This window comes from Anopheles bellator, chromosome 2, assembly GCF_943735745.2.
Source record: "Anopheles bellator chromosome 2, idAnoBellAS_SP24_06.2, whole genome shotgun sequence".
Classification (NCBI taxonomy): domain Eukaryota; kingdom Metazoa; phylum Arthropoda; class Insecta; order Diptera; family Culicidae; genus Anopheles; species Anopheles bellator.
Window position 1 is genome coordinate 1,257,427 of NC_071286.1, and position 21,122 is coordinate 1,278,548.

At 53.9% G+C, this 21,122-nt stretch overlaps 1 protein-coding gene across 1 annotated transcript in view; it reads right to left on the bottom strand.

Annotated features, from left to right (window-relative positions):
- The window catches only part of LOC131211616 (homeobox protein cut), a 124,371-nt gene that overhangs the window by 12,275 nt on the left and 90,974 nt on the right, over nucleotides 1–21,122 (bottom strand). Inside the window, exons 3-6 of the mRNA XM_058205170.1 lie at nucleotides 8,822–9,003; nucleotides 8,350–8,477; nucleotides 5,900–6,648; nucleotides 5,164–5,851 (exon numbers count right to left, since the gene is read on the bottom strand). Of these exons, the coding sequence (XP_058061153.1) occupies nucleotides 5,164–5,851; nucleotides 5,900–6,648; nucleotides 8,350–8,477; nucleotides 8,822–9,003 (1,747 nt within the window). The remainder of the gene's footprint in view (nucleotides 1–5,163; nucleotides 5,852–5,899; nucleotides 6,649–8,349; nucleotides 8,478–8,821; nucleotides 9,004–21,122) is intronic.

A 21,122-nucleotide genomic window follows, 5' to 3' on the forward strand; every position in this document is an offset into this window, starting at 1 on the left:
GGTTGATTTTGACGTCTTACCCGGGTCCCTGGCGCGTCAGTTTAAAAGTTGTTCCGAGTCAAACTATTTTGATTTCTTCGCTCCCCAAAATCAATCGGCGGACAGAGAGTTGAGTTTTGAGGTTATTTTCGCCCTTCCTTCTGTCGGGTCGATCGATCCGCGTGGCGTGACCTCCGCGGCGGCGTCTTCGCCCGTCTTCATCGATTTATGCGGCCCCCAAGGTTGATGCGGACCCCTCTCTCTGTCGGGTTGGGTGGGTTGTGGATTTACGCACTTTAAAAATAGCCGACCGATGGTCGGACGGTCGGTCGCCGGCCATGTGACAATAATACGGATGGGCATAATCAATTATTTTCCCATTTTCTTAATGTTGCCGCACGTTCGGGCCGAGCCGGGCGTTGTTTTCCCCGGCACAATCGTTCGCACCCGGCCTTGACGCGGCCGTGTGGCGTGGTGCACGATCGATAAATTATAAAAACAATGTTTCCACACTCAACCCGGCCGGTGTCGGCGAAATCCGTTTTGATCTGACAAACGGTCACATTTTAGGCTAATGCTCCCGCGAACGCTCGCGGGATCGAAATAACACTCGCTCTCTCGCTCTCTCTTTCTCGGGGGGAATCTTAATGTCCACGGCCGCCTCGTCTACGGGGCGGCCAAAGGATCGCCGTTGTGACCGTTTTATCGCTCGTCCCGTTCCAGTCACTTTCGTTTTCATTATTTACAATAATTAGCCATAACGTGCGGCCGTCGCCTCGTACAATGACTCTGGCCGTGGCCCACGCTCGGTCTGGCCACCTTTCGGGCTGACATTTATCTCGCGCCCCCCCGCAGGCGGTGCAAGATTTAACGGCGGCGGGACGCGCGAATGCAGGCCGCAAATTAGTACAAAGTACACCTTTTTGTGGAAGCCCCCTGTAGAAGGAACGATACGATTCCCAAAAAAGCTCGGATAATCAAATAAAAATCCGCATTTCGATTCATTGAACCGCAGGCGAAATCGTTTGAACCGCAGGCGATTTAATTTCGGTCCGTTTTTTTGGGGATAAAATGGAATGATAAAAAAACTGGTGCCGAGCGATTGAAGCGTGCATATTGTGCAATTACTGTGAGTCCTTCCAGAGGATGCGCGCGGGCGTGGAGTGGGCCCCGTGGTCCCCGAGACCTGTCAAAAGTTGCTCTCCGTTCTCTCGGGCGAACGGCTCGGCGACATCATCATCACCGGGGCCAGACGATCCAGTGGGCCATTTTGGGCCCACCCGAACCGTCTGCCCGTTGATCCTTGACCGGTTTCAGGGGTGTGCAACAACTGCGTGTTGCTCGGCCCCAATTACCTTTCTCGGTGGCCACTCATTGGGTTGGGTGAATAACTTTTATTTACTAAAAATCCGTACGTCCAACCGGGCCGGAAGTCAGGATGTCTTCATTCGGGATCGGGTGTCCCCGTGTGCTAATAGTGTGCTCCCCGACTTCGGTCCCGGGCTGCAGAAGAAGTGTCGAAAGTTTACGATAAATAGTCGCAAATCCATATCCTAGTCGGTGCTTAAAAGGTGCACCACCACCACCACCCGGGGCCAGACATCGTCCCATGGTTGGGAATGTAGGATTTTTCCGGCAATTACCGGCGGCGGGACCCTTTTTTAGCAGGCGCCCCTTGGCTTATCGAATGCAATTAATTCGGAACGATCGGAAGATAAATTCGAAGGCGGTCAGCAGACGGGGCAAAACTATCCCGCAGCGATTAGTGTGGCCCCGGCCCCCGATGTTAAATTGATCGATAAATCTGTGGTCCGTCGACCGACCGGACCATTAATCGATGGCGATTTAAAATGGCCGCCCCACCGGACTTCGCTTGATGTGTGTGCACGTAGGACCAGGTTTCGCAGTTGATGGATGGCGAACTGGAAAAACCTGGTGCTTGGGGGGGCTGACGAAAGATCGCCGCCAATGTGCGCCTTCCTTCTGATCTCCATTCAATTGAGCAAACACAAGACACAAGACACAGACACACAGGAACGAACGACGGACAAACCGACGGATCCTGGGAACGCCGTCATGGGGCGAATGAAAAATGCGCGAAAAAGAACGAATAAAGCAGCAACCGGCGAACGAATAAATGACGTTTAGCTTCGAGCATCGCGAAGCCACATCATGCACAAGACACATCACCATGGTGATGATGATGCGATGCTGTACCAGTCAGTGTGAGTGTGTTTGTGCGCCCCGAGAAAGCTAATACCCATGAGAACCTGGTCCCGTAGGGCCCATTGTTCTGCTGTCATTCGAATTGAACTCGAACTCGGGTGGTGGTGGTGCTGGGGGATAAAAATGGCGTCACCCGACCCAACAATGGAGCGGGCGACTGAGAGCGACGAGAAAACGGGACCGGCCAGTAATGATCGGTAATCAGATTATGAAAAATTTCCTTCAAATTTTCCCGTTCGCCGTGCGCTGACCCATCTTCGTTGGGTGCCGTTAGTGCTTCTCTCTCTCTCTCGCTCTCTCTCTCCGTCGATCGTATCTCGTTTCGCTGCGTTGTCTTGCCTTTTTCTGTTTTGCACCGGTCCGAAGATCCTTTTCATCCACTGGGCCCCGGTTGATTGTGTAGCATAAGTTATGCTCCATCTTCGTTGGCTGATAAAATGATCGAGGGCCAACCTTTGCGAAGCCTCCATCACTTCGGTCGATGGGTCAAAGTTTAATAGCTCTTTAACTGTCGATAATTTCAGTCCCCTGGCCCCATAGGTGGAGGCCATAGTTCCTTGATTGCAGTTTAATTGGGGACATATTTCACAAATCCTGCCCGGCTGCCCGAAAAAGGGGGCCCCAAGGCCCCGGTGGCCACCGGCATGATTTGTCAACTGTCACCGACAGAATGTATGTAATTTCACAAAGCTGGGAGCCCCTTCTTCCTGGTCGAAGAGCACTTCAGAGAGGGCGCAGAGTACGGCGGTTCCACACACTACAATGAGAATGAATGTTTACTAATCATTAAACTGGTTCGCTTCTTTGCGCGAACGCCAGGCCATGGGGTTTGCAGTCGAAATTTGATGATTTTTAATTTCTCGACATGCGGGGAAAAGTTCGCAGCTGTTCGGAACAGGCCACACAAACCGTCCCCCGAACGGTACGGTAGTTGCCAGCCCGCCCTGCCCTGCGCGAGTGATATGTTTATTTTGTGCCACGAACCGTAAAAATCGTTCGGTGGCCCCTGCAAGTTATGCGATCCGCCGAGCACCACCAACATGGCGCCGGGCCCTTCTTCGCTTGCACGTCAATTAATTGACGAAGAAAGAAAAGGGTTCCGTTCCCGGTTGGTGGTGCGAGGGAAAAGTTTTTAATCTTTCACCCCCCGCCGGTTTTTCCCATCGTGAGCGGAGTTTTGAGCGCCCGACCGGAGCCCTCATTTCCATATGTAAACACATACACACTTGGAGGTGCTTTGCGTGTAGCATACAGTGCAGGCGCTCCACCGAAAGATGGCGGTGTGGATTGTTGGGCCCAAAAACGCGAAAGAAGCGCCGTTTAATGAGCGGATTAGCGGTAATCGATTTTTCCGCGCTGGGTTGCGCCAAAATAAAAGTGGAAATTCTTTCGGGCATAGGGGGCCACAGCACCGTCAGGCGGCCCTGTCTTTATGGGGCCTATAAATTGCCTTTATCTATAATTTATTCAAGACGGCAATTATCGCAACGGAACGTTCGCTGACTGCAGAGCAGAGGGCGGGCCGGAACCCCACCGCACGACAATGCCACAATGGTGCGATTTTCTTTTGGCGTAAGAAAGGGCGGCACATGTGGCCCAGAAGCAGGGGCCCTGGGACTCCCTCCGTGTTTGATGTGAATAATTGATGAATTCGGTTTCGGCAACTGGGGCATTGTGTGCGCGTATTTAAATTATCCCGTTCGATTAATTGAACAAACGTCCCAGTGCCACCGGGGGGCTCCGGGGATTAACTCGGGGGACAATTAATCACATTTTCAAATATTTGACCCGAAATCAAACTTTCGCATCGCACGACGGGCCGAACCGGCGTCGTTGTAACGCGTTTTGTAAGCAAACCACTTGACAGCTGTCACCCGCTGGGCTGGGCTGGTTGTCACGGGCGACGGGAAGGTGAGCTCGCATCCGGATTTCCGCCTCAAACAATCGCAGCAATCCGTACGAACCGTCGGTGCGCTCTTTGCTCAATAATTATTCCACGACTCCGACTCCAGGACCAACCAAGCGATTGCCATGGCAGTGGCCCGGCAAAGGGGTTGCGCCTCGATATCGACAGTGCCAGGCGAATGTCACCCTCACAAAGGAGATCGATGAAAGGAAAAGTTCCTTGAAGTGGGGCGCCGCAAGTCCCGCTAGTTACCGCTCAACGGAGCGTGCCCACGAAAGGACTCCGTTTCTCTCTATGTGTGTGATTAATCAAAAGAGCAACCGAATTGACATTCTTTCCGTTTTTTCCGATTTCAGCGTTCCGTTGTTCGGTTGAGCGCGTTACAATCGTAAGGAGGCGATACACGGAGTGAAAAAAGGATATCCCCGAGGCGGGTAAAGAAGGACACTGATTTGCGGCTGGAGCACATTCGCACACACAAGCAGCAATCACAGGGAAATATTAATTACAAACCAATCCTTGGACGGAGGAGCTTGCGCCGGAAGTGCACGGGCACAAAACTTCCGCTCGGAGCGACTGATGAAAAGTCAGAGCCCCTTGAAGCCGTGCAGCAGAAATCTGCCAATTTGGTGAAATTTCGATATTAATCTTGGCCCCCGGCCTGGCTGTACCATGAAGTGGTCTCACTCTCTCTCTCTCTCCGGTCTCGGTCTCCGTGGCCAAGACAAACAACCCTTCTGTCTACCTTTAGACACTCTTCCTTGCAGCAGCAGCAGCTCAAGATCGCGGCTGGCGGAGGATGCACTTTTCGATGCCGTGGATTGCAGCCCGCGGCCAGAGTTTTTCTGTTTGCGCTAAAACATCGCAGACGCAAGGCGCCCTGGGCCCCGCGAGCTCCTTGGGGCGCCCCATTGGAAACTTTTTTAATAAAACATTATTTATGCTGCCGAGCGTTTCCAGCGAGCGGTGCGCTCGCCCGCTTATGCTCCACGCTATGGAATATTAATGCAACGTCCCCGGGGGAGCCCCGAAAAGGGAGTTCGATGACTTACCTTTCTTGGGGATGAGCGACTTGAGCAGCAGGATCGCGTTCTCGTCGCAGGCCCACGCGTGCATCTTCCGGTAGCTGTCGCGGCCCTTCTCCGTCAGCTTGTCCCAGGGCTTCGGTTTCGACAGCAGCTCCGACACGGTGCCCTGCGAGAGGCCCAGCACATACTTGGCGAACAGCCGCTGGCCGATGTTGTGCACGGACAGGAGCTCCCGGACGCGGCGCGAGATGTGGAGCGTGTCGAGGTTCTGGTTCGCGTACTTGTCCATGTTGTAGCGCAGCATCTCCTGCAGTTTCGCCTCCATCGGGTCGCCCTTCGGGATGAGCGAGTCGCCGAGCCGGCCGACCATCGCGCCCGGTGGCATCTGCAGGTCGGCGGAGTCGGCGAACCGGAAGTGGCCGCGCTCCGGGAATTGAAACGGCAGTCCCTGTATGAGGTTGGCGGCGGCGCTAGCGCCACCGTCCATGCGCCCGAGGGCGCCCAGCGTGTTGTTGTTGTCCTCCAGCGGGCTCTTCGAGATGGACATGGGCGTGAGGCCGCCCCCGTTCAGGTGCTCGTCGTGCCGGGACGACGCGTCCTCCCGCAGGATCGGCGTGCTGGCCGAGGACGAGTTCTCGTGCAGGCTGCTCGCCTTCCCGTCCTGCCCGTCGTGGCTGCCCGGGCCCGGCTGGTGGTGCTGGAGGCTGTGGTGCTGGCCGGCGTGGAGGTGCGGGTGGTGGTGGTGGTGCCCGAGCGCGGCCAGATCTGTCGGGGGCGAGTTAACAACAACATGGTGGTGGTGGTTCATTAGTAAGGCCGGGTTGCGAGCCGCAGCGGCTGCTGCGGCGGCTGCGGCGGCGGCGGCGGCGGCCAGCCCGGGCGGAGGTGGCGGCAGCGGTAGGTCCAGTGCTCCGGCCCGGCGCCAGCTGCTGACCAGTTCCTCGCCCAGGAACGACCCGAACTGCTCCACGTTCTGAAGCGGTGGCGGCAGGAAGGACCCCAGCCCGGCCACCTCACCGGCGGCTGGACCACCGTTCGGGGCAGACGGTGGACGCAACGGGGGTTGCGGCGGTGGTTGGGGTGAGCCCTGGTGCGAAGGGACCCGCGGGACGTGATGTGGCCCGGGTGTCGACGCGAGCGAATTATTGTTAATCTCGTTCGACGCATTGCTCCCGCCTGCGGTGGTGTTAGTGGCGGAAGCGGAGGTGGATGCGGAGGAGGACGAGGACGAGTGGTGGTAGTTGCCGGTGGCCGCGGCGGTGAGGTCGTTACAAGCGTTACGCGACTCGCCTTCGATGGGCCCACTGCTGGCGTTACTAGCGTTACCAACACAACCAGTGGCACTTCCAATGCTACTACCAGCACTACTACTACTGCTACTACTACTACTGTGGGCGCTAGTGCGCCCCCCGGTGTTGGCGGTTGGCGACAGGGCGCGGGTGGGTTGCAGGGCGACACCACCACTGCTGCCGGTGGTGGTATCATCATGAACCCGGCCACGTGGAGATCCTACAAACCGGTCGCAGAAAAGAGAGAGAGAGAGAGAGAGAGAAAGAGAGGGACATTTAACAAAAATGGGAACCCCCGCTTGCTCCTTCTCTCCCGCGAGACGCCAATAAATCAAAAAAGGAACGGAAATAAAAATTCCCGAAGTGCGCCCAAGTGCCGGGCGCGCGCTCCGATTGACAGCGCGCCCCCGGCGAACGTCAAAGGCGAATCCCGAAACGTAAACAAACACAAACGGTATTCCCATATTTCCGATTTTATCGACCATCGTTAGGGCCTTTTTTGGGATCGAACGTGTGTGCTGTGCGTGAGTGTATGTGTGTTCGGGTGGGTGGGTGGTGAATGGGCCGCCCGCTCTTGCGCCGCGAGTGAAGAAAACTTATGTAAAACATGTTTATTTTCCCATGAAACGGTAACAAACGGTGGGAACGAGCTGTCAAAGGCGAGCAGTGAGCGTGAGTGAGCGAGCGAGTGAGAGCGAGCGAGCGAGAGATCGAACGCGAAACAATAATAACAGTAGCGATAAATTTCAATAATTCCATCATCGCGCCCACACGGCGTCGTTGTTCGATCACTTGCCATCTTCCCCGAACCTGGCCGGTCCCTCTTGACTCTCGTTCGAATTCAAAGGCAGCGACCAAGTCCAAGTAGGCGATCGGATTGTTTTCTTCAGTCAGCCAGCACAGCAACTGACAGCTACTCCCCATTGACAGCGAATAATGGAGCTTCGTTTGTTTTTTTCCGTTTCTTTTTCGCAACCGTGGCCCAGCGTGGGAGAAATAATGTCCCTCGATCCACCGAATGGCCCCAAGATTTGCGTTGTGCGACTTCGATGAAACGTTTATTGATTGTGAACTGGTGTGGCCGGTGGTGATCCGGATTGTTTTCGTGCGAGCTCCGAAAAATCTGAGCCAAGCGTGTATGTGGGCGATGGACTCGGCCGGTCGGTTGGTCGGTCGTAAAAATAAAATTTAATACCCCCAAGGGGGAAGAGTGTAGCGAACGAACTCGATCAACAACAGCGCACAGGCGCACAGCGTGAGAAAGGAAAATCAGAAGTTTCCATAAGCCATAAGTTTCCGAAAGGGTGGCCGGGGCCCATTTTCCACCCAGCGGCAGCTGCTTGAGATCGATCATTAATGCGCCGTGGATGGTGTAGACACATGCGCGGACCTCCAACGCCGTTTGTTTACATCCGAAGCGTGAACACTTCAGACGTCAGTTGCGCTGTTCCGATTGATCGGTATCCGATATCGGGCGTCATCGTTATCGGCGCTCGCACCTCGCGGCGGAGTTGTAAAACGTGGCGCCAGGCTGCATTTAACTGCAGCGGCGTCGTTGCTTAGACTGATTGCACTTTTTGTGTGTGTCCCGGGCGTTTTATGGCCACGGTCGCGACGCGCGTTCATTAGACGCGTTCTGAATCTAAATTCCGAACGCGAGTTTACGATCCGTCGGCGCGACGTCGACGGTGTTAAAAGTTATTGCACTTGCCGACCGATCGATGATGCACCCCGCCGGGGGCTTAGACATTGTGTGTTGTTTAGTGCTTAGTGTGTCCCGGGAGGGAGAGAAATCATACTTTCAACTGCGAATTCTGGGCGTGGGGTGGAACTTATGCTAAAAAAGCGATGCTTGCTCGGGTGCTAAATCAAAGGGCGAACGGAAAAAAATAAAACGACGGAAAGTGGGCCGCAAAATTACCTTCCGAGTTGGCCGACGACGATTTGATTGCTTCGGTTTGGGCCGCCAGCGCTTTGGTGCGTTCGAGCAGCAGCTCCTGGAATTGTTTTGACTCGTGGGACGCGCTCAGGTCCACCGAGCGTAGCATGCTGAAACGAGCGGAAGAAGGAGAAGAGGAACCCCGTTAGTGCCGGATTTACGCCAACCTTTGACCTACTCCCTGGCCTACCCACAGGAACGCTCATATGCTCCGCGTAATCCACTGACACATATATCTTTGTGGAAAACCCACAGTCACAGGGGCCGAAAACACAGAATCCACAGATTTTTAAATTCCCGCGAAGGGTGGCCACCCTCGCTCGGCGTGTGGGTTTGATGTTTTTGTTTACCGCGTGGTCGGTAACCCCCAGGGCCAGAAAAAAACGAAAAGGAAATCGCACCCTACTTCCGGTAATGGGATTCAAAAACGTGTGGCTGGCCACCGGTTACGTACCTATTTTCCTTCTTGATGTCGTCAAAGTCCTGCTGCTTCTCGATGCGCGACTCGAGCCGCACGATGTGCTGGCGCTTCTCCTCCAGCCGGTCCTCGAGCCGCTGGATCTGCAGGTTGTGCGACTCCTGGATGTTGGCGATGGCCGTCCGCAGCCGGCCGACCTCCTCGAACAGGAGCGATATCTGGAAGCGGGGCAGAACAGAACACGGCTTTTCAGTATCGAACGTATGCGCCTAACGTGGTGTTTATGATTAATGGTGGTGGTGGTGTTGGTGCGCGCTCGCGAATTGACAGCTCGACCGAACGGAGTAGGCGAACCCCGCTCCGGATATGTACATCCTTCGGGAGGCGCAATGTGGTGTCGGAAATATAATATTCTAAAATTAATTAATTTCCCGTCAGGAGGCCACCGTATTGCCAATCTATTAAACGGTGATAAATATAAATCGGCCCAAGGACGGCTGCGATTGTTGCAGCCAACAGTGCGGCTGCTGAGACGACCCTTCCCCGAGCGGATGTCAATTCCGGTGAAGCCAAGAAATGTCAGGAATTTGTCTGCTGGATAAATCTTTGCCAATCACTCCCAACCCGACTTCGGGACTTAAGATCGATGTGGGCCGACGGCAACTTGGGATTCTTGGGATCTCCCCCCGCAACGCACACACAACGGAAAGGATTGCGCGCCCGACCGAACCGATAGCGATTTGATTCATTAATTTTCACGTCGTTTACTCGTCCTCCGAAAAGCGACCGGGAGGGGGCTGGATTCTCGGCGGAGAGCACCGCCACCATCACCGATTGTAGGCGGCACGATAAATCAAAATCGTGTAAATACGATACCGCAAATTTCGCTCCGAACAGAGACGCCGGATTCTGCTGCTCACTTCCGGTCTCCCCCGAATCGAATCGAACGTCGAACTTCGGCATTCCGGGAATGGCTAGCTGGTGAGGTTGGAAAACGAACCTCGCCCACCCCCGTGGAAAGGGTTCTCTGGAGCTTCTTTCCAATTCGATTTCGAGCGTGTTACAGACAACAGCCGCAACAACTCCGAGAAACTATTCCGGAGAGCGGCGAAAGTTTTTCAACACAACACAACCATCAAACGGGGAAGATGGATGGGAAATTAATAACTTGCAGCCATCGCCATTCTGCAATCCGGTCTCGGAGAAAGTTGAATTCGATGGAAGAAAATTGCCCGCGAAAAGGGCGCACGAATTCCAATCGAACCCTCTGAAAGGGGGCCCGTGGTTCTAGGACGATTCCATGCCCGCACACGACGGACGATGTTATTGGCGTGTATGTGTGCGTTTGGATTATTTCGAGCCAATGACTCCACCGTGGCCATCAGCGGCAGCATCCCGTACTCCGGGAGAGATTATTGTTTTTGTTGTTGTTGTTTTGCCGGGACGGATTGTAACATAAATTTCATGTTTTTAAAATCGACGCCACTCTTAATGGCGATCACCTGGCCACGGTCCGATCCGGCGACCGGAAAATCCCTTCCGATGTGTGCGGTTTTTTTGGTGCCATCCCAATTTTACCGGACCATTCGAGCGGCATTCTTTTATCTACTTCAGCGACTCTTTCAGCGTTCGGACTGGAGAGTTTGGGTAGCTATCGTCCGCGGACGGTTTTCAGAACCCCGGTTTTCGGTGCTCGTCCTTACGGCGAGATGAAATAATATTTGGAGATTATTAGGTTAAAAGCAGCGCACGATGATGGTGCTGATGGTGGCGCTTTTACAAATATTGGATATCGATTCCGTCGGCCGGCAGCAGCCAACCGAGTCCTTTGAGTCCGCCCGGTTGATGAAGAGCAAATAGTGGTCCCCGATCGATTTTAATTACTGATCATCCGCGGTGTGTCGTGTACTTAGTGGCCATTTCATTTGAAAGCAAGAAATGGTCGCTGACGTCTGAGGGCCGGATGCGCCACGTCAATTTTTCATTATCTCGCCCTGGTACGCCGAGTGTCCTTTGCCGGGGATCGGATGTAACCCGTTGATTAATCACTACGGGACCATCATAAGACCACGCCGCAGGACACCACACGAGTCTGTATTGACTAATTTATGGCCACCGGAATGCTGCTGGTGCGCCTCTCGAAAGGATATGGACAACGTCAGAAGCGTCAATTTATTTTCATTACACATACTCTCTCTCTCGCTCCGGCTCCGTGAAGGACCTCGGATTGGTGGTACAGATTTTCCGGTTTTTTCTCCCCGGGAAACATCATCAAAATCGTGTGGCCCCGCTTTGTGTGTCTTTTGTGCGGTTTCTAATCCAGATCAACTCCCCGGGACGATACGGCGGACCCCACACACGGCGGCTCCTTTCGCTTGATAGAGAAAGATGACGACTGCGGACGGCCACGGCCTCACCGGATGGATGAGTTTTCATTCGCCAGATACTACGGCGGCCAACAGCAAAAAAAAGCGAGGAGAAAATATGCGCACACGAGGACATCCTCTCGAGTCAGCCGACCGAGGTCCGTAATCCTTTCGGCGGGATTCACGTCTGAGAACTTGCGCGTCTGACGAGGGCTTCCGGTGGTGGCCCTCGAATGCATGTAAATAGATATAAATTTTATAAATATATGTCCGGGGAACCCGGGCCGATTCGGCACCGACCGGTAGACCGGTGTGGCCCAAAAGATGACCATCGTCCTGCGTCGGCCGACGGGGCACTTGATGAATCTTGATGTTTTCGGGCCGTCATCACTCGTGGAGCAGCGGACTCTGTCACTCTGAGGCCGAACCAAAAAAAGAGGAGAATCGATTCGGCGCTGGCCGGAAACGGAATCGGAAGGATGTGCTCGAGAGTGAAACGAGGAAACCTACACACGAATGATATATACCTCTTAATATTACCATTTCAAATCAGTCGACCGTTACTCGGACCGGGCCGGGGTCTTTTTTTAGCCCGTCTCGGACAGGAGTTTGGTGGTGCAGGTGGACAAATATTATATATCTGACATGAGTCCCGGGTCCATGTCCTCCTGACGGCAGCGTCAAGATTATCTATCACTCCGCGGAGCACCAGTTCTCCGGCCAAAGAGGAGAGCATTCAAGAGCGAGGATTTCACGGTTTTTTGGAGTGCCCGCGCTTGTTTGCCCGCCTCGTCCGATAGCGACATCCCGACCGTCGCCAGGTCGAGGGTATTGAAAAATATTATTTATTTGTGTACATCAATATGCCGCGCGGCCTGCTGGGGTGTAATTAAAAGTAAACCCCGGCAAGGCATCCTCCGATGCTGTTGGAGAGCCTTGAGGTTGAAGTGCGCAACCAGCGGCGGAATATGGCTGCGCCACTTGAATTTTAACGACCCACAAAGGGACCGGGGAGCTGTATAGAAATTGATCCTCATTAGATGGATGGGTCCCCCGCGCCCGGTTTGCTCCGGTCCTGGCCGCAGTGTGTCACTTGTGTCGTCGCGGTTGACATTTGACAGTTGCGATGCTTCAAACTCAAAAGGCCGATTCGCGGCGCTTCCCCAGACTTCCCTATTGATTCGAACGCGGACGGAAAAACCCGAGGGGGACTCCACGACTCCGGAGCAGCATCCGCGATATTGATAGCGGCGCGCCTCGTTGGATGGAATTTTAATGTTTCTTTCGTCGACCGGCCGCGATTCGCCGACAGTCCGCCCGAAACTAATCGAATCGTTAACATTCATAACTTCGGGAAGCCTGGGACGGGAAGCCTGGGAGAGTGACAACTCGGTCGTCGGCTCGTGGCGTGATTGAATTACAAATTTTTGGCGACACATCGGCGCACAGTGATTGAATTAGGTTGGTCCGGCCGCGCTGACCACTCCGAAGCTGGTTAGCATAAATGGAGACGCCTGGCACGGCACGGCTCGCGTCTGTCACTGCGTGGCTTCTAATTCTATTATCGACGTAAGATTTGGCTCTCGATGTACCGCGATTGTCCGACTCCGACAATAATTTGCCCCAAAAAAGGAGGCAGAAAAATAAACCCCGAGTATGATACATGCGCTGGGGTAATAAATGAAGTGGACGATCATGTCGATTCCGGCCCGGGTCGTCCGCAAGGCCCGGCCCAACAACAACAACAATAAAGCGCCGCTCAACAAGGAGGATGATTCTCGGGCCTTCCGACCCGAGAATTACATCCTTTTCTCATCCCGGGCACAGCGCATGGGTTTTGTTTTCCGTTGTTCACGCAAATATTTTTTGACAGCAACCAAATAATCTATACGCCATTTTTATGAATATGCATACATGATACGGCGCGCGCTTCGTTCGCTGGGTCCTTGGGCGCGGCGGATGAATAGAGACCAAACCCTTTCGCGCTCATTTGGGCAACGAACGAACGATCACCAAATTGAAAAATTATGTCCAACTCCAACGTACGGGGCCGTGTCCTTTTCCGTACGCCCTTTTTTTTTGTTTTTGGTCGGTTCCCGCGGTTCCCCTTTTTGGTTTGTCGTCCGAGCGACCGACCATTGTGTGACCGACCGGCTCCACTCGAAGTGATTAGAGCGATAGCGCGCGGACGACAACGACCATTGTGTTTTGTGTGTCGAATTCGTGTGTCCAGCCGGATTGTCCGGAAGGGATGATAGTTATTAATGGATTGATGGTCATTTCGCGATGCTGATTCGCAAATACGGTGCCTCGAAACAATAGAGGGGACCGGGTAAGGGACTCCCGGAAAATAGTTTCTCGAGTAAGTGAGTGCCGAATGACGTTTCATGAATATTTCATCTCCGCGCCGCGTGCTTCGTTTCTTTTTATAGCACCCTTCTTTTATAGCATCACCCATCGAGCGATGCCATAAACATCGCGATACCAGCGCCTTCGTTTGTGCTAATATTCAATTTTACATAAGCAATAAAGAGCGGGCCGGAGAGAAAGTGGCCCCACTCATAAAGTCCTTTTTCGTAACCCGCGCGAAAGCTTCCATGTCCGTGGCGCCGTGTATGTTTTTTATCGCGATCATGTTTTGAGTTATCGAAGTGGCCACCGAAATGGCCGAAATGTAATCCTCTCGCTCGGTGCCTAGTACACACCTCTAGGGTTAGGCGAAGTGGACAGGACACCGTGAGGACCGTGTCATCCTATCGTTTGATGATAAACCCGCTGGGCACTGGATACCGGGTGGCGGGGGGGACAGAAATATTGTCCGCAAACCACTGAAAAGTGCCACTTTCCAATGTGCTGAGATAAAAAAGGGACGCGCGGACACCCGAGAGCGTCCTTCATCAAGACCCCGGGCCGCCGGCTGGCCGGAGAATTATGGAGACGCACGGCACCGCGCACACGGAGGGGCGGCCAAGGTGGAGGGCTGAAAAATGTATAAGTAATAATCATTACCCCAAACGCAACCGAAAGGACACTGCCGTGGTGGCGGCGGCCGTCATCCCTTTTTTGGTCCAAAATGTGTGCGCGTTTTTTGCCGCTTTGTTTTCGATCCCGGGGCTTCCGGGGGGGGCCGGAACGGGCGGGGGTTAATGGATGTGGTGCGCTGGTACATGTGGGAGATGCTCTTCTTCTGCCGCTGCTTTTTTCGCCTCCGTTTGCCATCAATCCGGGGCTGGCTTTAAAATGAACCCTTTACGGGAGCCCGGGCACCGTGGCGTAACATTATAAAACATAAATTTATGCGCGTTTTAGAGAACACACGCATCGAGGACTCGGTGTATGTGTGATAAACAGCGGCCACCCGAAAGAGTCGTAGCGCAAAAAAAAAAGCGGAATCGACCCGAGAAAGGGATGATGATAATATCGCCAAGAATCCGTCATTGTGTCATATCAAGAATCGGTGAAAAATGGCCTCCCGTTCCGGCCCCCGGTTTCGGTCGCCCTCCACCCACCGCAACGGCGGTGCGGTTTCAATCCATCCATTAATGGATCTGTCGCACCATTATCCGGACGCAGAAGCCGTGGTTCATTTGCGATGCCAAAAGGACCTCCGCTACCGTCGCGACCGGAGAACCACCGATCCGAAAAGGACTCATTATCGAAATGCATTCTGGTAATGGATTTACACAGCGAGAGAGAGAGAGAGAGAGAGAGCGAGAGAGCTCCGTTTCGTGTGGCCACCGCCAAGATGCTCCGGAAATGCGACTTTCGCGTCGACCGAGGGAGGGAAAACAGATAATAGCAATTTTTCTTGTTTTTCCATCGACTGCTTGAGGCGTCGGGCGCGCGCGCCGATACCATTCCGGCCGCCTTCCGGTTCCGGGTTTGTTTCGCCGGCTTTCCATTAGGAGCGTCGCATGCGAAATTGCCGATCGTTGCGTTAAGTGATACAAAAATTACGCTGCCCGTACTCCTCATCATCATCAGCAGCCGCAGCAACAGCAGGGTTGGCCACAGGGTTGTCATGGAAACATACCTAAAATGAAAACAGAAAGAGAGAGAGAGAGTGGGATGTTAGCCAAATGAGGACCTGAGGCTTCGTATAAATCATAATTTGGGGAATTTTTAGGCAAATGAGCATCCGACTGCGGGCAAAAGGGTTCAGGAACGTTCCCCACCCGGTGGTCTGCTTATCACCACCGGACGTGGCCAACTATCAGGAAGGCGACGGTCGACACGGAAAACACGCAAAACTTTCCCCGAGAAGCCCCGGAAGAGTTCCTCTCCGCTTGACGATAATTCATTTACCAGTCGAAAACGGTCACATTTTTAACCAATTGGGCCCAGGCGGGAGGGGGAACCGTGGGGCACCTGGGGGTGCTAGTTTGACTTTTCAACCCCGGCCCAGTCCCCGGGGCCATTGGGCCAACTAATCCGGAACCTTATCTCTCGCTCGTATCGTCGTAATTCCGGCTCTTCCGGGGTCGTAAACAACCCACGGAGGGGTGCCCGGGGTCGAGGGGAGAGGGCTTAAAGGGATCTGCTGACCCTCCCCGCCGCCGTCGGGGGTGGGTTGGATATTTTAAAATAATATTTTGCAGGATTTCAATTTTTAGTTTTCCACAGGACGACGCCGGCCCGGAGTGTGTTGTAACGGTCCGTTTGATTCGTAGCCAGGACCCGACTCGGTCGGTCGGAGGGTGGATTTGTTGGGGATTCACGTCCTGGAATTTATGTTTTTCTTTCCAATGGCGCCCGAGCTGGGCCGGGTGTCCGGGGAATTCAGTTGCAGCTTCCTTTGTCTTGGTCGCCCCCCACGAATCGATGGCTGAATTTAATTAGAACGGCGTGGGTGGATCGGCCCCAGCACCTCCCAGCTCGGGACGGGAATTAGCTGGTGGCGACCACAAAACTCGGGCTCGGCCACCATAAACCGGGCCACTGCTGCTGCTGCTGCTGATAATAATCTCTAATCCAATAATCATTATCTCGTGAAATTGGACGCGCAATAGGTTTGGCGATACTTCGCCATCTTGGCCATCGTGGACTTCGGTCGGAAGGAGTCCTTTCTTTGACCAAAGCGTTCGAAAGACGAATGGCGAAGGGGACTGCTGATTTAAAAATTCACTCATGCAGATCATTGAGATTCGTCGTGCGGATTCTCCAGAGGGCCGGAAAAAAGCTGAAGGTGGCCTGCCGGCAGGACCTACTTAACGTTGGTCCGGAATCGAACCGGAAAGCGACCGGAACTGGTGCCGGTGCGCCGGGCGCGGAGCAGCCAATTGAATTAATTTACTACGAAAGCAGATCATTCAATTAAGTCACGTTCGAGGCGCACCGGAACCTCGGGTTTTGGGCCCGGTATCGGTCCAGTTACTGTTGCCGAGTCCGTGTGGTTCCGTTTCCGGTCTCATTTGCAGAAGTGAGCCCCATCCCGACGAGGCCGACGGATGAGGACTCTCGCTTTTTATTTACCGACCCAGACGATGGTTTTTTTCTGGCCACCACCGCCCGCTCTCGACTGAAGAACCCGCCGTCCGTCATCCCCTTGACGACATTCAATCATTAGCCGAGTGGCGGCGGGGATTGGGAAATTGGAAAAGCGCCCGCCATAAACCGAAGGCCAGGACGCCAGTCTCAAGGCTCACCGAGAGAGCCAGTAATGATAATAACAACATTAAGTGTCTTTAATTGTTTAATTAGTGAAACGGAGCGTGAAAATGGAAGCTGCGCCAGGACCTGCCACCTTGGGGTGGGATTTAAGACGACGGAATTGGGGATTGGAGGACGAAAAAAAAAGGGACGCCTTCTGAGGAAGGCCGCGTGGCAAATAGCCGTGACCGGTGAGGTGGCTTCGGGCTTCGATCGGCCTTTATCACTTTTCAATTAATATTCAAATTTAAAGCGACCAAATTCCTAACGGACCGTGTGAAAATCGGTGCCGGACGATTGGGCCGGGACCGGGCGCTCTCAGTGGGCGAGAAATTGATTTCCTAATTCGATAAGATTGAGACGCAAATGAGTCGCCGTCGCCCGGGTGTCCTTTTGCGCCGAGGACCCTTCTACGGAAAGAAATCGGAACGTCGGCGCCGCCATCGGAGGATGGGTTCATAAAATAGTTCATTTAATATTTAAATCAACTGGGGAACTGGCGCGCTACTACGCCGCCCTTCGATTCCGGGCTAGGGCGGGGGTTGAGGTGGCCATTTGCTTGTCCCGGGCCGGACCGGACAGTTGACCAACGGCGGCTGAAGGGCTGCAAAAGGACACCAGACAATCGGAACTCGGATCCCGCCTGAGCCCCGCCGCTGCTCAATTTATCATTCCACATAAATATTATTCCGGCGTCCGGCGAGTCCTGGGGGGCGGCCCAGAAGGGCCCCCCATCGGACGCCCCCTCCGCAGGAGATTGAAGCCTGCGGTCCTGCGGCTGCTGCTGATGCCAACTGAATGACTGAATGATCCTCAAACCCGGCCCCGGCGCCGAAAGTGTCTCCTTCCGTCATCGGAAAGTTTCAGTCCGGAGGAACGCAGAGGACCGACAGCCGGGCGGACCCGAATGCCGAGGGGCTGTGCTAGTGATTTATAATATTTAATAATAAAATAAATACCAAAAAAGCGAAGATGAACCCGGAAACCCGCGCCGTCGCCGGCCGGGACCGGGGACAGTGACAAGAAAATGTCACCACGGGGGCCACTCCGTCAGACATCGTCTCCCGGACATGTCTCCGGTTTTCTCCGCCCCCGTTCTTCCCTTGGCCGGTCCGGCTCTTAGCTCGGAATAATCAATACCCCAAACCCGGCACCGGGGAGGATGCACTTTCTTCGACGGCGGCGGAGGTCCTTTTAGTGGCCGGGCCCGGCCCGTCCCGACACGAGAGGGTGTTGTTTGGTGTTTTCAGGATTTTTATGATGAACCGAAGCGGGGTGCGAGAGGGCGGACGGGCGGTGACACCCGGGGACGCACTGCCGGGTTTCCCGGGAGGATGATTTTTGGAATACAAATTTTTCGGAATTTTGATTAAAAATATCCCGTGTCCCGTTTCCCGTCCCATCCTGGCCGGTTCGGGAAATGGAAAACTATAAAGCAGCAGCCGAGGGATGTCCGCCCCTCGCAGGGGGTGGAAATCGGGACAGTGGGAAGAAAGGGAGATAGTTTCGGGCATCCCGACAGCGTTCGGAGTTCTTTTCGAACGCCGCCGAAATGGCCCCTTTCGAGCTATTTGGCACCTTTCGGGATGGGGATATGCAAATTTGCGAGAGGAAGGCGATCGGAATCGTCGTCGTCGTCGCCGTAGTTCTGGGCCGTTTTTATTGAATAAAATTATCCGTTCGGCGTTCGTCGGTGAGATGCAACGCGGAAGGATTGCGTACAATGTGAGTTAATTAATGTAATTATGGCCAAACTTTACGGCCACCGCCACGGTCGACCGTGGGTTGAAAAATCGATCGAAAATTGCACAGGGCGCCCAGGGTTGGGCGATGAATTTGATTTTAATAAATTTACAACAATCCTCCGTCCCGAACGCCGCTCGGTAATCCGTCGCCATTGTTGCAGGTGCCACTGTTCTCGGGGTCGAGATTTTCCCCGGCTCCCGGGGCGCCGGGTTCGAGAGTTCACACGGCCCACGGCACTGCCGGCTGCCAATCGATATTGTATCGAGAGAGAGAGACACGTCTGAAGACGCTCGCCGGCAGATTAGCCTCCGCCAGACGCCAACCTCCAGTCAACACCTCGTTCGCCGTCGAAGGCTGCGGCATTGATATTGAAATCGAATTCAATAAATTAACTCAACTGTGTGTGCGATGTGTGTTGTAATTTATTAATAGAATTATTAAGCACCTCTGGAGTCCCGGAAGCTGGGGCCAAATAGTTCTCCGCCAGCATCGGCCCAACCCGGAATGTGTGTAATTTCTCACCCACTTCACGACCCACTCGACCCACCCGAGGGGGCCGTGGTGAGGCGTCTGGCAGCAAGTGGTTCTGTGTGCCCTAAACTTTCGATTTCCTCCCTTTCGTCCGACCGGCCGTCGTCTTCGATGGCTCGAATTGGCCTCCGATATCTCGAGCGCTCTCGGGGCTTCTATTAACATGTTGTCGTATATCTTCTCATTGTCCCGGCCGCCTTGCTGTGGGCCGGCTTAAGACCTTCCCGAAGATGATGCTTCACATCTTTGGACTTTGGTGCCTTCGGAGCGAGCGAGAGAGCGACTTCGGGGACGTTCGTCAGGCAAACGATATTCAAAGATAATACAATAAAATTGAATATTAATTGAATGATAAATAACGCCTTTGAATGGTTTTAGTGGGAAATTTGAATGTCTTCGACCGAAAGACGCAGGGTGCGGCCGGTCCGACGATGGATGAGCAGTCACAGGGCAGACACAGGGGCCCGGTATCCCGGTTTGGAATTGAAATGAATTACTAAACCAATTTATGAAATATATGCTACCGAAGCGGCAACAGCCACGGCGGCCACGGCTCGAAGTTCGAAATGGCAATGTGGTTGATGTTGCTGATTGGCTGCTGCACACACGGCCACGGGCCTCGCTTTACATCTCGCCTTGGTCTCGCCGTCGTCGACGGCCATGTGAGTGGGTTTGGTTCGTAGAACCGTCAAAAGGCGACTCTCGGTGACAAATGGAGGCCAACCATCGAAAGGGACCGGCAGAGCGCACGCGGAGGACATGGAAATTGGAATACTAAATTGATCGTTTCCTTATTTCGATAACTTGTTATATATACACACAGAGACACGGACACGGCAGGAAGAGCACATAAGCGAGTATGCAGAGCGATGCGGTGCTCGCCGTTGCCAACCCGGGATGCTGAATGAACTTTAACTGAAATAGATGGAAAATCATCGGCCGGGGAGGCGATGCATCAATTGGAGGACCGGGCGGACGGCACGGCGTGTTGTGGATTGATATATTTCATTATTAACAATGGTCCCGGGCCCGAGCCCGTGGGAACCGTTGACGTTAGAGCGTTTGAGTGAATTAAGCATTTTTTCATCAACATCCTAGTAGGCTGTGATCTTCGCGGAGTCCCTCTAAAAAATCAAAACTCTGACACCAGTGAACGAACAGCGAATCGGATCGGAGTGTTGTCACCGCAAAAACGGCGACCCGGCTCGAGCCCGAAATCAAAAACTCTAACCGTTCCGTTCCGAACCGGATGTCATAAATTATTGCATCCAACCAGAGCGGCCACCCCGCTTCTCGGTGATCCATCCACCGTTTGATTCATTCTCTTCACCACGCACGCACTGGGGTCCCTTCAACGGGCCTCAACATAAATGCATAAATTCAATATCATAATGACACAGCGTTGCGCCGTTGCGTCTCGTTTTTTTTGGTCGCCAGGAGACGGGCCGGGACACAGGGCGGCGGGGCCACGAAAACACACGACACCGCGAGTCGTCGTTGCACCGAGGAGCCGTTGCATCATCGTCAACGTTGTCGAAAGGAAAGTCAAAAAAAGTGGACAGCCACAGGGAACGAAGCGAAGGAACGACGAAAGAATGCACGCCGAGAAAGGGTTCCGGACCCGGGGGTCGGAGTGGTCGGAAAATCCCATCCCGGGGCCCCCGGGAGCCCTCGAATGGAAATGCGTAATGAGCAACAGAAGCAGTGGCGTGAGGGCGCTGGAAAATGAATTATGATACGTATTTCTTCAAAGTTTTTTGTTGCTTCCTTCACCGGGCCAGGTTTTCCCGTCTTCGCCGAGAGAGCCTTCGATTCGATATAAATAAAATCGAGACATGCTTCACTTTACATGCACCACGCTCTGCCCATGCTCCGTTGCGGTTCAGTTCCTTCCATATTGGTTCAGGGCCTGGAACTGCATCGGCCCTCTCTCTCGCTCTTTCGTACCGTTTCGCAAAACTCCTCGCGCTCCTCGCGCTCCTTGCGGAACTCCCGCTGGGGCCACAGCGAATTGTCACAACAAGTGCAGTGCGGTGCACTGGTGC